Source organism: Phaethon aethereus (assembly GCF_964289735.1).
Source record: "Phaethon aethereus genome assembly, chromosome: 5".
In the NCBI taxonomy this organism is placed as follows: Eukaryota; Metazoa; Chordata; class Aves; order Phaethontiformes; family Phaethontidae; genus Phaethon; species Phaethon aethereus.
In genome coordinates, this window is record NC_138579.1 from 45,303,562 (window position 1) to 45,318,583 (window position 15,022).

A 15,022-nucleotide genomic window follows, 5' to 3' on the forward strand; every position below is an offset into this window, starting at 1 on the left:
CACTAGTACCCTACCTCTAAGAGCAGCCAGCAAACCAGCATACCTTTTCTAAAAACAAACAAAAAAAAAAACCCAGACCATGATATACTGAGAATACTGAAGATAGAAGGGCAATATGCATACATGGGACAGAGCAGAGAGCTTATGGACCTTGATTCCACTTCTGGCATAGAGCTTTCACACACATATACCTGCGACACAAACTGTATCACCTAAACTGAAATTCTTCGTTGAGTTGAAAACTACTGAAGACTTCTGTTCAGCTATCTAGTTGCGCACTGTTAATCTTGAATTCAGTTAGCAACAATGTCTTTTCTTCTTAAATGCAGAGGGCTAAGATGGCTGGAAGTTTTATGCTACTCGATGTCAGAAAGAAGACTTCCTTTTCCTGGAATGATGACTGTGCCCCACTATATTGCTGTCAAACAAATAAGGCTGCTCTGCCTACCACAGTTCAGACTTGTGAGCTATTCATCCCTACACCAAAGCATTTGCAGACTAATTTGCACAGGAGCTTTAAAGCAGTTTACATTTTCTCCCTTGCTCTGTCCAAATTTCCTGCTTTGACCTAATGGATATTTCAGCCTTACATGCTTCAATCTCGCAACAGGTGCGGACATTATGATGTTCAGTTGACATTTGGGAAATCTCCTCTTTAAAATGTGAATGTTAAAGCTCTCTCTTTTCACTGTTATGCCTCAAACACAAAGTGTCTTGGCAGGACAATCTAAAACAGATTTAAAAAATAAATAAAATAGACAACAACAGCAGCAAAGGTGGTATCGTGCATTTTTTCACATAACACAAGCATCTCTAATGACAGGAGGAAGGGCAATAAAACTACTGGTTACCCTTTTCCAATGAAAATAATCTCTCTTGCTTCAAGAAATCTTGCAACAGGATTGCAAATCAAGATACTGTGTTTGATACTTAAAGAGAAATACCCATTAAAGGGCCCAGATAACTTTTCTCAATTTACAACTCCCATTCTAATAAACCCAGAAGTATATTATTCTGCTTTGTTTTATACTTCTGCCCCCCCGCCCCCCCCCCACGCCAAATAACTGATCAATGGATAAAAATGATACCTTCTTGCCTGAAGGCAGTTACCAAGGCAGTGAATAACTCTGCACATAGTCTTGGGGAATGATAACCTAAAGGACAAGAAGCAATAGTGAACATGCCTAGAGTGAAATAAAACATTAAGACATTCATGTCCAGACTGATAAATAAGAATGCAGAAATATAAATCCGAGTCTGTTGGACAATTGCTGCTATTTCAGTGGCAAAACTCACATTATGACTTGGAAAGCTATGGACATATTGCTGAACAACAGCCTCTATTTCAACATTCTTCTTAGATACCAGAGTTAGACACCAATAATCAGGAAATCTCAAAAACAAGTAGAATTTATATCACTTCTCACCTAGCCTAAAAAAGGCACTAAAGAAAAAAATTAGAGCAGGTCCTCTGAAGAGATTTGTGGCAGAAGACCCAGAAGGCAAACTGATGAAATTGAGAAACATACTAACTGATAATCAATAACCACATTTCAGAAAAAGATGCAAGAAATAGTTAAAGAACAACCTGCTCGTAACAAATTTCCTTATTAAGTTCAGCTAGAGACTGGATCATAGGTAGTATTTTTCTTAACTCAATGTGAGTCTAAATATTTAAGAACCACATAAACATCTAGCTTATGAAATTCAACTAATTCAGTACAATATTGCTTGCCGTAATTTCAAAAGAAAAGTTACACTGTATTACAAATATTTCTCTTATGTCAGATCACCATAATTTGTGTTTCATCTAATGATTCTTCAGCTGATATAAAGGTTACGAGCAAGGAAGCTTGCAAATTATGGATTTATTATTGAGGAGATATACAATTATTGCACATCTATGAAAGTCACCTTCCTTATTTTTCCCTTTAGAGGAGTAGCGCCAGGCAGCATGTCTTCAGAATCCTGACTCGTAGCAGAAGACGTAAAAGTTAAAGACACCTTACCCCCCACCATGTAATGATAATCTTGTAAGTGCATCTAGTTTTGAAGGGCTAACAAAAAGATGGATACAGTAGTAAGAACACAGTACTTACTACATATCCCCCCACTGTGAAAGACAGCTAAGTTCTTCTCATGATTCTAAGCCATATACTTTCAAAACACATACATCTTTGTGTTTTAGTGTTTGTGACTTTACAGCAGTCACTTTTCAATCATCTACTTTTCTACAGATGCTGTGCTCCTGCTTTCTTTCACATGTAAACACAATTTCCTACGCCTGCACCTATTTTTTTTCATATACAAAAAAGAAGCAGATACATAAGGGCAACCATGTAACTAAGGAAGTAGTATCTGGGACGATTTTTCTCAGAAACTTTGAAAGGGAAAAGAAAAACAGCCGTCTAAGAGTGATCATTGAGAAAGGGTAAACTCACTCCACAAAGCAGCATTTATTTTCCCAGAATAAGTTTCAGTAATAATTTTGAAGTGAGCACAGGCTGGAAAACAGTAAGCATCTTTACATCGTTGTATTTTAAAATACCTGTTTAGGGATTTTACTAGTATACACATCTGCACCCATGTCCCTGAGCAGACACAAGAATTGTGTTCCTGCCCAGGGGACACTTCATCAGCAGGAATGCAAATGAGCATATTAAGTTGCAGGATGAAAGCTGCACCCACCTTAACTTTTCCTACCACAGTGTAAAGAGGTAAGTATTATTTTTAAACATGTACCACAGCAGTAGTATTTTCACAAAGCTGCCTCTTAAAGACTTGGTCCAGACACAACTCTAGAAAGCACAGTATTTCACATTATGCAGAGGAAGATAGATGAGGGTAAGAAAAAAAAACAGTGATGGCTTTATTGTAGATATGCAATATCTACAATATCCAAGTCAGTGCAGTAAAGTCTAATGAACTAATCTACAGAAGAGCAACAGAGAAGGAAGCTAAAGGCATCTGGAGATAATTTAGCAATTATTGTGATTACTAGTTCAAAGAGGAACACTGGAAAGACAAACACATGAAAAAATAAAATAAATAAACTCAAGATACTAAGAAAGTCCAATCTCTTGTAGATCAGAAGCAAAGCATATTTCAAGACGTAAATCGCCACCAAATACTTTTTTAGATCAAGTGAGCTCCCTGCAAAACACACCCAATGACCACAGTCAAGCAGTACAATACAAGAAAGCTGCAATATCTGAAAAATGCTCCCCAACAACTTCTGGCAGAAGAGAATGCCTGTGCCTTAAAGGTGAAAACGTCTGGGCCATGATTCCTCAGAAATTTAAAGGAGTGAAGCTACTACACTTTATTATAATGCAGGCTTTCAACTTCCAACTCATAAACAGTCCTATAAAAATCTCATGCTGTTATCAACCTTTATTGCTTCTTCCTATATTTATCACTTATTTTCTGTTCAGTCTCTCCTGTAGTTCTCTTCCTACTTTGTTCCAGTAGTGCCCGTCACGCCTTCTCACATTTGAGACTGCAAATCCTTAACTTCTGCTTCACCTATACCCAACTTGCTTCTAACCCCTCGTTACACCAGTGTACGTTTCACTAATACAAAAGACAGACCCCTACTGTGCCCCCGACGACAAGTGACCGCACGTCAGGTTCCCGGGATAAGCCCCCGGGCCGCCCCGCGGTGCTTCAGCCGCCCAACCCGGCGGGCTGACGGCGGCCGTAGCCCGAGGCAGCCGCTCCCCGGCCCCAAGGGCCGCCCCGGGCCCGCCGCAATCCCCCCCACTCCAATGGCGACGCCAACCTCGGGCTGCGCTCGCACCTGCAGCGCCCCCCGCCGCCGTCCCGCGGCCTGGCGGCGCCCGAGGCGCTGTCAGCGCTCGGATCAGATACGACAACCGGCGGCCTCCGGTTCCGGGCGCCGGAGGGGGCTCCCAGCGGGGCGGCCACCGCCCCCGGAGTGGCGCGCACAGAACGGCGACGCCGGCGCTTCCCCCGCGGGTCCCAGCTCCTCCGCGCCGCGGTGGGGAGAGGCGACGGGGCGGAAGCGAGACGCTCGTCGCAGAGGCTGCCGCCGCGGCCCGGCACGAGTGGCCTCACAGCGGGAGCCCCGAGGAATGGCGGGTGAAAAGGAGCAGGAGAGCCGTTACCTGTGCGAGGCGGATCGCGCTCTCCGCGGGCTCGCCTCCGCTCCGCGCCGCGCCGTCCGTGCCCTGCCCGGCCCGAGCTCCTCCTGGCGGCCGACGCCCTCACCTGCCCCCGGGGATCCGCCCGCGCCCCGCTCGGCTCCCTGCGCCGCCTCAGGCCGGCTCCGCAAGATGGCGGCGCTTCCGGGAGAGACCACGGCGGGCCCGAGGTGGAGTGGCCGGGGCCGCACGCCCGCCCTCCCCGGCCGGCCGACCTCGCCGCGTCCCGCCTGACATCGCCTCGCCCCAGCCGCCGCCGCGGCGGCGCCGGGCCCGCCCGGCGGCCTCCGCTCCCGCCACGATCCCGCCGCAGGCTCCCCCGTCTACTCACGCTCAGTGCACTCGTCCTCGGCGCTCCCCCGCCCCTCGGCCGGCGCGGCCCGACCCAGCCCGCCGCGGCGCTGCCCGTGATGGGGGTGGCGGCAGCGCTGGGGGCCGGGGCGGCGCGGCTGCTCTTCTATCCGACGCTGCTGTACACGGCGGCGCGGGCGCGGCTGCCCGGGTCCCGCCGACCTTGGTTCCACCGCATCGATGGCGCCGTGCTGCTGGGGGCGCTGCCGCTGCGGGGACGCAGCCGCAGGGTAAGGCGGGCGCGGCGGGGCGGGCTGGTCCGGGCTGGGAGGGCCGGCGGTGCCTGACGGCGCCTGTGCCCGCAGCTGGTGGCGGAGGAGAACGTGCGCGCCGTGGTTACCCTCAACGAGGAGTACGAGACCCGCTTCCTCTGCTGCTCCGCGCAGGTGAGCCCAGGGAGCTACCGGTGCCCCCTCGGGAAGGGTCTCCTGTCGCTCCGCTGGCCCAGGTGAGGCGTTAGCCGCCTCCTGCCGCACACCTGGCAGCGACCACCAAGTGCTTTGACAGCAAAGACGTGGCTTCTTCGCACTTAAGCCGACTTTATGCGACAAACCAGTACAACATGAGGATGCAAGTAAAGCGTTACAGCTACAGCGGTGGAGAGGAGGGGAGAGGGAAGGGGACCATTAATTCCATACACATCGCTATGCACATACAAGAATGCCTTTTTTTTTGAGACGACGGCCCAGCTCCCCTCCTTTCCTTTAGCTGAACCACATCTTTTCAGTTCCCTTTAAGTTCTCCTTTCTGATAGCCAGCACTAAAGTTTTTTCTAATTTAAAGGATTGACATTCAAAGTCTGCTTACAACCCCACTGAACTTCCTAACTATCTTAACAGGTTCTGGGTTTTCTTTGGCGGGGGCGGGGGGGAAGTTAACTGGTCTGCTATGTCCATTTCAGGAATGGGAGGCAATGGGAGTGGAGCAACTGCGGCTTAGCACCGTGGATCTAACTGGAGTCCCCACCTTGGAAAACCTCCACAAGGGTGTGGAATTCATACTGAAACACCGAGCCTGCGGTAACAGTGTTTATGTGCACTGCAAGGCAGGACGCTCCCGCAGTGCCACCGTGGTGGCAGCATATTTAATTCAAGTAAGAAGGATTCTATGCTAAATAGGGTTTATTTTCATACAGTCTGGGTGAATACAGCCAACCTTTACAGTTTGCTTTTGCTCAAGAAGCCTTAGCATGTACAAGTACATAAATATGATTTCACGGAGTTTGGACTGGAGACCTATTTTAAGAAAGGTAGATCGCTAAGGCCCCAAACTCACATTCCTGTTTTGTAGAATGTGGCAAATGCAGGGTAAATGAACAGGTGAAACTTCATGTTTGCTGAACTGCAGTCTCAGCTTTCTTTGATAATCTCATTTATCTTTGCACACCTTGTTCATCTGCGCTTACGATACTGTCAAGATAACGCTTCCTGACAATGACATAGTGGTGAAGCTGCACTATAGCTGCCATTTTAAGTAGCCTTTTCATTCATCTGTACGGTCTGTCTCTGCCAGCTCAGTTATGAGCACAGGCACTGGCAAAGATGTTCTGATCTTACAGGAAAGAGAAGCTTTGTTGCAACAAAGCTTTGAAACACATGGTCTGATAATATCTATTGCTGGTTCTGGCAGGTCGGTCAGACTTCAGGAAGCTGCTCAGTTTTCTGGGCCATTAATATAAAGTTCTCAAAAGGTTCTGAATGATTCTGCCATTCTTAATTCTTTCTATGGAGGAACAGATTAAGATGGCAATAACATGTCACTCAAGAGGGTAGGTTCACTGAGCAGACAAACATTCAGCTTTGTTCAGATTTTCTCCTTTGTTAACTGAAATGGTGAGCCTTTCTAAGCTTTTCAGTAAAGACAATTCAGGACTAAGAGAAGTGACTTTGGTGTTCCGAGTTTCTCTACAGACCCAACTGGGTAAGCCAGCAATAAGAACAAAATCCCACCTGTGGATTCTTCTGTTGGTGTTAAGTGCTCCCTGGAAAATCTTCCCTTAGTGCTGAAGGTAAAATTTTCTCACTAAGTGCTGAAGTACAATGGGAGTACTAGTAAAGTTTTAAAAAAATAATAAAAGCAAGCTGCACTTTTGCTCTGGTCTGGTGGGATTAGGACAGGAAACTATTCACAACATGATGGAAGCATGAGTGAGACAGAAAATGGAGGACCCAGGCAGCAACCACCCCTCTTTAACTGAGGGACTTATTTTGAAGTAAACAGAAGGGGCAAAGCAACAAGTTTTTTAACAACTCCAGTCTTGCCTGTAGCCTCCAGGAAGGCTCCATTAACTGGTGCAGGGATGCAATGGATTTTCACTTGCAGGGTTTCTGCCTTTTCAGCTGCATCACTGGAGCCCTCAGGAAGCAATAGAGGCTATTGCCAAGATCCGTCCCCACATCCTTGTTCGGCAAAAGCAAGTCCAGGTCCTGGAGACATTTTACAGGAACATGATCACTGGGACAACTGCAGAGCATCAGTAAGAACTATCAAAATCTGTCTTGGCTGCTTTAAAAAAAGCATAGGTTTTAATGATGTAATGAAGGCTTAAGCGTTGTACTTCTTAAGCATCAATAAAGTTTTTACAAAAATTACAGTAAAGGGGAGGTTGGGCTGTTTCCTTAAAGCTTTCTTTCCTTATGGCTAATATCTTAGTTCTCTTGGAGCCCCATAATTTTTCTTTCCCACACATGGTATCAGTGCTGAGCCGAACTGCAATCCACAGGAAGTTCTATAATATTTGCAGCAAAGAAAAAGAAAACTTTGTCTCAGCAGAGACTTTATTCAGATTCTTACCCAAAGGGTTACAGTGCCAACAGAGAGGGGTATGAGGAAGTGGTCTTAATTCCATCTTTCACCAACACTATATTGTAATTACAGGCGGGGATTCCCTGTACAGTGCAGGAAGTCAATGCTCATAAAAACAGATCTCCCTCTTTATGCCAGGGGATGACAGAGCAGTAAGCAAGTTTGCAGTTTGTTACCACTCCTCTAGGAGAAGTGCTGAATAATGCAACCTACTAAAGGTCTTGGAGTCACCTCAAATCTGTCAGCTGCAAATATTTCTGCTAGTCCCTCCTACAGTAGGGACACAGGAATGTTTAAATGGGGACATCCCTGGAGGACACAGTGCACATCCAACTCTGTGACTGACATGGCAGCAACACAGAGTCTCCAGGCAGTTACAACTAGCAGTCTGGGCTAAGGAGGACGTTGTCCATATGCCATAGGATTTGTTATTGGTGGATTGGTTCCAGGCTAAAAAAGCCATTTGCTGCAGTTTGGGCCTCAAACACAAGCAGCTTATCATCAAGGGATCAAAGTAACAGCATTTAGTCCATCTGAAGTCTAAGATGCAGCAGTTCAACTTTAATAGTGCTATATAAAAGAATAGGCCCGTGGCCAGAAAGCCTGTACTTCCTCTGCACAGGTATAGAGGATGGGGCCTTTACTGGATGTTGTGAGCTCATAGTAATTGGGACTGGTGCTGAGGGTGGTGGGTGCATCTGAGCTGCACAGCAGAACATCGTTGCTGCCCTTTCTACCACTGGGTTTGATTTTCCCGCTTAGGCCAGGACAAACTGCAGGTTAGTGAGCAGCACTTTGATGCCACTTGTGACTGTTACAACAGAGGTGGCTGGGTTAAGTTTAAAAGTATTTGCATCACCCTTTTTATAGCGGTCGCGAAAGACATAGATGCTGCCATTGCAGCTGGCAATTTTCCAGAGGGATGGTACTGAGCTCCAGGCATCTGGCAGGCATAGCCGGGTGAAGCTATCCAGTAGGGGATTATAGCATAGCAGCGAATCCCCCTCGGCTACAATAAACACCACGTCCTTGTGTACAGCAGCATGCATGCGCCCTGCAAAAGGCAGTACATAGGGCTTCACATGGCATTTCTCTGTGTTGGTATCATAGCACTGAATTAGCCGAGAGGGCTTGGTGAAGAAGTCCAGGTCATTTTCCTCCCCGCCCAGCAGGTAAATGACACCATTAAGGTTTACACCTGCAGCTCCAGAGACTGCCACTTCCAACTGGCTGGTCTCTGTCCAGACATTGTCTCGTACTCTGTAATATATGACGGCATTAGAGAGAGTGTCCTGTAGAGTTTTCCCCCCCAGTGAATATATTGCATCCTTGCTGGGCACAGAGACAAGGGTGTGTTGGAGCCGGTCACGGGGCAGAGGGGCACACCATTCCCAGTCTATAGTTGCATTGTTGCATTTCCACATGCGTCGTGGAATGGAGCCACCAACGACGTACAGGTCACTACCGTGCTTGCAGGCTGCGGTGATCTGGTGGCACAGGCTGTTCTGGCCACTCACGCTTATGGAGTCATCATCAGCACAATGCAGAGAAACAGCAAGCGAATGTGTACGTGATGACTCCTTTCCAATCAGGTAGATATGAACATTTTCTCCAATCACCTGAGAGAAAGGAGGAGTGTGTCAGCAGAATTGGACCTATTTACACAAACATCAGTGATGCCTAAGGCTGAATTTTTCAACTTAGAACCCACCTGTGGGCCTGAGGTGTGTGACGTGCTTCCAAAGTCCTGCCACCCTAAAGCATTCAGGATTTGGAGCCTCAAAGCCTTTTCAAGATACCAGTCATATCTCACGCAAAATAGCAACAGACTTCACTAGAACCCATGTCTGCGGCTTAGGTAAGGACTGGTTACATCACTGATGGAGTAGAGTTATTATAAGGGGAATGCCAAACTCAGGTTTCTGAATGGTCTCTTTGGTAACTGAGCATCTGGTGAAATAAGTTAATTATGGCATTGCTCCAGTCGCTAGTGAAAGCAGCCTTAGGTTAAAATTTAAAAAGCTGTCAATGGTGTTGCTATTTATGACAATGAAAGTATTCCTTATGCAAACACCATGAATTTCAATGGCATTTGTGTTTTGGGACTTTGAAGTCACACCTGTGAGCAGAATACCCTGCCTTGGGAAGTGTGAAACCAACAAGTGCTACACCAATCCTCAACAGAAGGTCTTTTTATACCTTCAAACTCGATCGCAGCGTCTCTGAAAAGCCCGCTCGCTCCTCCTTGTTGAAGTTGATCCAGGTTTCTATGGCAACTGTTGGATTCTGAGAACATGGAACGCCATCTGCAGTTTGGGGACAGAAAGGCATTTATGATATCTAGACAAAGGTGTATATACTCAGAAACATTCTTTTCCTGTGACTCTCTCCTCCCACTCCCACCACAAATCCTACTTTCTACAGAGTAAAAAAAAACAACCAAACAAACAAAAAAAAGAGTTTTATAGATTTTGGCAAGCATGATCAGCACTGCCAGCCAGACATCAACATGAAATTAGTTTGGATAAATATCAGAAGACAGAGCTGCCAGATCTTAAGCACTTCGGATGAGTTTCAACAAAGGAGCCTATGCCCGAGAGAGAGGGCAGGAAAGAGAACTTACATGCTTTGTGACAATGAAAAATATTTTCTTATTTAAGCATTTAGGCAAAAAGATTCTCTTACTTGAGAATCTCAGCAGCTGCCTTTCTTTCTGGACAGTCCTAGAAACCCGTCTAGCAAAAAGTCATCTGTAGAAATTTTCCTTCTCTGAGCACTGTCAGACAGCTGACCCTCAAGACTGAGCATCTGGTGTTGCTGCTATCCTCTTAACATTTGGAAATCCCCAAAGAGTTACTACAGCTTTCCTCAGCCATGTGGCAATAGGAAACACTCAGACTGCATCAGATTTCAATTTGTTTCCAGACATAATTGGAAGTTTTGGTTATGCCACAAACTACTGCATCATCATCAGCAGTACATTACCTAGAAGATTTTAGTTATTTACTTCCAGTCTGAAAGCCAGCAATTATGCCTGTATTCATTGATAGGCTTCCCTCTGAAGGCTCTCTTATTTTGTAGTCTGCTGTCATGACAAACCCTGAAGTTTGCTGAAGGCATCAGACAAATTCCAACACTTTTCTCTACACTGGAAGGGAGGAGAAAAAGTGTGGAACAAAAGCAGGTATTTCAACTCTTTTTATTAGTAAAAGGGATTTCCATAAGCTATCCATCACATGTAGTGCTTAAATGGAAAAACTTTTGGTTTTTACATGAGTCCTGGAGTGCAACAAAAGGTAAGCTTAACAAACTACTCTTTCATGAAATTAATTTTAATCCTTTCCACTAATAGCTTCCTCTATTTAATTCTCCATTAACTAAACAAAGATGCAGGAATTGCAAAAGAAAAAGATTTTCCCTACCAGCAGTAGGAGTATGTTTCAGATTTTAATCCATTTTAGGAGCTAAGTTTCAGCATAAACATTGAGTAATGTGATTCTATATATGGAAATAGATGATGCATGGAAAAATTATTTAGCAGTTATTTTAATTTAGGACCACAAATACTAAAGGCCACAGTATTAAAACCATGGTTACTACATGGAATCCCTAGGAAGTTAAGGGTGATTGACCTCTATAGCTTCATTTCATGATTTTAGGATTACTTTTGTTTTTACATGAAGTCACAACTTAGTTTAAAAACTTTAGTTAGAGTTGTCAAAATTACTCTGATGTTATCACCTTTTTTCTAGCTATCCGTACATATTCTCAATAGGTTTTTGATGGTGAATTTCTTTAGATGCAACAGAGATAATAGAATGCAATATCTGTGAAGACTCTCATATGTATAGCATCGACCTTAAAGGCCATTTTAAGTCTTACGGACAGATTTGCCAGAATTCCAAAGCCAGTGATGGTAGGTTTATTGTTGTAACAGCATATAAAACACATGACACACAAAGTATATTTACTCATTTACAAAATTATTTAATTAAAGCAAGAAAGTGGCAATCTCTTTGGTCCCAAGTCCAGCACCTTTGAATGTATGAGCTTCTTCTACATTCTTGCTTCCTTGCACAAAAATGGAGCTGCGACTGCAGCATCATGGAGAGGTTTTCAAGTACTGGATGTACCTACTAGGCTGCAGAGAATCTTTAAGGATCGGTGGCAGTTGGACTAAGTTGTTGATGTGTTGACACATCCTTCACAACACTGAGTCATTGCATCCATTACTGTGGAAGGCTATTACCTTTACAAGAAGGGCAATTACTGTATTACCTAAGACATTACAATGCCTCTATTTCAGTCAGCTGAGTGCCTACCCTAAATAATCCTAACAATTATATACAACTGTTAATAACACTAACATAGTCTAAAAATAAGGCTTGTGCTCCAGCCTTCTTACAAATGTTGAGTTGTTGCATTACTAAGTTAAAACTTATGAAAGTTTTTTTTTTTCTTTGGTTCGTAATCATTTAACTTCATAAGATGTTCATTTCTGGTAATGCTTCTTTGTTTTACTTTTAATGCAAACAAAAATACAACAAGTTGTTGATTACTAAGTTATGTTTAAAAAACCTGTAATATTTCTGACATGTTGACTCAGGAACTACTGGGAATCACCAGCATCCTCTATATCCCTTTTCTATAGCTTAGATGCCTCATATTCAGTAACAATTAATAGGATCTTTTTTCTGATTAAGTTATCCAGAATGTTTTGCTTTGCTTAGCTTCGCTAAGTCTCTGAATAGACAGTGATTATGACAACTTGGATCTTTCCATCTATTTTGTTCAATCTCTGATAGACTCTCTGAAAGTCTCTTTTTACATACACATCCTGGCTAGTCTCAAGAACTCCTTACCTGTAAGGATGTCTGTCAGTAGGCGGAGAGGCAGGTGTAAGAACTCCTCTGTGTCTTGCAGCTGAGACAAATGTGACTTTGCGCAGTGTTTGGCAGCTGTGTAGAGCTCCATGTCACTGTGTTGATCTGCCAACCACATGACCTGCAGACAGTTCCTAACCTGCACTGTACGGGCCAGAAAACGGGAGCACTCTTCAAAAAGGGCAGTCAGCTGGTACATATCTGCCACTTCATAGGTTTCCTGCAACTCCTCTGCCCTCAGCTTTACAGTCCCATGGTAAATATAGTCCACAAGGAGCTGAAAGACACTCTCACTAACATCCTGCAGCTCAATCACCCGGTTGTGGGCCTCCTTTAGGTTGGAAGTGAACATAGAACGAAAAAAGCAACTCTGAGCTGAGAGGACCAAACGGTGCAGCTGGAATTCTTTTCCTTCCACTGAAATTGTAACATCAGCAAAGAGCTCATCCTCCAAGCATAATTTCATAATACCCTGGGCCACGCGGCCTGAGTGGGAGCGATCGGTGAAGGTGTAGTTCACAAAGTAGTTTTCTTCTGCAGAGGAGCCTCCAGTCTCTTCTGATGAGTCCATGGTGCTGCACAGATCAGACCTCCAGCAATCTGTAAAATCACAATAACTATATGGCTTTCTCTCTGCACTAACAAGATTATGCAGTACTTCAGGGTACAGGGAAAAATTGAGCATATTGGTAAGAGGCTAGCGTATTTTAGACTGAATATAAATAGCACAGCCAGAAACTTCTGCTTGAGCTTCAGAATCTCAAACAACAAATGAGAATCTGACATAATTAAAATTATAATATATACCAAATTTCCAATACAGTGAGCATCACATCCCAGCAGAACTGGGAGACATGCATATCGTTTCACCACTCATTTCACTGACACAAAGAAATGCAGCAACAGTTACTCAAGTGGAAAGTCCAGCAACTGCCCTAGGAAACTCTCGAAGACGAAAGAATATGGCAGCACCATAGGTGGGCTAGATGGAAAAAGGATTACAGTATCATACTAACAAAGACTATAGACAGCAGTTCATATCACCAGGGGGAGTTAATTACCATCCAAAACCAACATGATGAATCTGTGCAGCGGTATCAAGTAACGTGAACTTGTTTTTACCAAAAAGATGCGCAAGAAGTCTGCCAGACATAACCACCAGTCCTTCAAGCTAACCAAATGAGATAATTGATTGGTATACTCAGTTTGTTAATACACCAGACACCTTCAGCGTACAAAATAACCTGTGAGCTCTTGTTAGCCACTGTTGCCCAAGTGGCAAGGAGAACTCCATTTAAAAGATGACACCTCTTAGTAGGTATCAGAGATTGTTTGCAGAGCTCCAAGCAGTTTGTGGGTTGAAAAAGCTTCTGAAGCAGAGGAGAACTGCTGTAGAAAAGAGCTCTTTTTTAACATGGCTGTTGACAGCAGTTGGAGCAAATAGATGCCCGCCTGCATTCACTTTAAACTTATTTTACACCTCAACTATCAGCCACGGTGACTGACATCACAAATTTCTTCAATTAATAGTGAACATGATTTCCACTACAATGTTTCCTAAAGACAAGGTTTTTTTTTCCCCAGGAGATTCATAGTTACTCTTTCATGCCTTTTTTTGTCAAATATACATTTTCTTACAATAGCTCTGCTTGATACAGGAGGGCTCCTAAGTTCATTGTTCAAGTTCTGTTCATGGGAAGTAGTGTCTACACCCCTAATTGGCTGGACAAGTCCGTCCCAACCCTAAGGCCTGCCTTAATTATACCCTTATTGTGATTTTACAATAGTTCTGGTCTGTATGATAAGTAGCTACACGTTAGTCTGTAAAGAGGCGGAGGAACTGCAGTTGGCACAGCACACATGGGTGCTATTTTTCCAGCTTTACCAAGTACAAGCCTATCCTGAAAACTGGCTCCCACTTCAGTTAAAGCTCTTGATCCTTGCAGTCAAGGTGCTCACGAGCACCAAAGTGACCATGCAGAGCACCAGGATATGGATGGATGAACTACTCTGCCCTCTTGGCACAGCGGAACCAGCTGCCCCCACGGACCTCCACAGTTTCCAGAGAACTGGTGCCAAGTCACAAAAGAAACATCAACAACAGCTAAAGACTCTGCTACCATAAATGCCCCATCCTTCTTTGTAAACACAAAGCTCCCCTTTACATCCATGGCATCTCCACTATAAAGAAAGAGAGGTGCCGGAACAGTTAAAGAGTCCCATTAAGCAAAATCTTACGCCCCAGGCATATTTTGCGATACCAAAGCAATGACCTGCCATGTGCCAGGCTCCAGGTGACGTAACCGACACCTACGGCACACCTACGTCCTTCCTTGCTCCTGGCAGGGTCGCGGATGCCATGACAGTGCCTGGCATCAGGGAACCCATACACACAACCGGCAGCGGCTTCACGCTCCGGGGGCGAGGGGCAAGGAAAAGAAAGATAATTCCCGGAAAAGTAAAGACCCCCACTAGGGCCACGCTAACGCTATAAAAACCGCCAGAGAATTACCTCGCCCCCACAACGCTGCTTCAGCCCGGGGGTCTGCCGGGGCCCCTCGCCCTTCACTCCCGCATCTCCGCAGAGTTCGCTGCCTTCGCGTCCGGGCTGGCGGCGGGGCTGCTCCCACGCCCTCCCGCCAGCCCGCCTCGGGGCACTGGCGCTCCCCCGCCCCGATCCCCGCAGCGCGGCCCCACGGCACCCACCTGCGGCGCCTCCCTTCATGCCGCCGCTCCGGGGTGCCCCAGCGGCTCCTCCGCGTCCCTCACCCTGCGCCAGCTGCCGCAAGGCACTCACCGCTTCCGGTCACCGACCCGGAA

General features: G+C 45.5%; 2 protein-coding genes across 2 annotated transcripts; one reads left to right on the plus strand and one right to left on the minus strand.

Annotated features, from left to right (window-relative positions):
* Positions 1-4,573: 4,573 nt before the first annotated feature.
* On the plus strand, positions 4,574-6,994 carry PTPMT1 (protein tyrosine phosphatase mitochondrial 1; the record flags this gene model as incomplete). The annotated part of the gene is made up of 4 exons (XM_082000174.1): positions 4,574-4,744; positions 4,820-4,900; positions 5,416-5,607; positions 6,854-6,994. 4 exons carry the CDS (start codon positions 4,574-4,576, stop codon positions 6,992-6,994), a joined length of 585 nt encoding a protein of 194 aa, XP_081856300.1.
* Positions 6,995-8,077: 1,083 nt separating this feature from the next.
* Positions 8,078-14,927, minus strand: KBTBD4 (kelch repeat and BTB domain containing 4; the record flags this gene model as incomplete). The annotated part of the gene is made up of 4 exons (XM_082000847.1): positions 8,078-8,938; positions 9,519-9,625; positions 12,182-12,802; positions 14,909-14,927. 4 exons carry the CDS (start codon positions 14,925-14,927, stop codon positions 8,078-8,080), a joined length of 1,608 nt encoding a protein of 535 aa, XP_081856973.1.
* Positions 14,928-15,022: the final 95 nt, after the last annotated feature.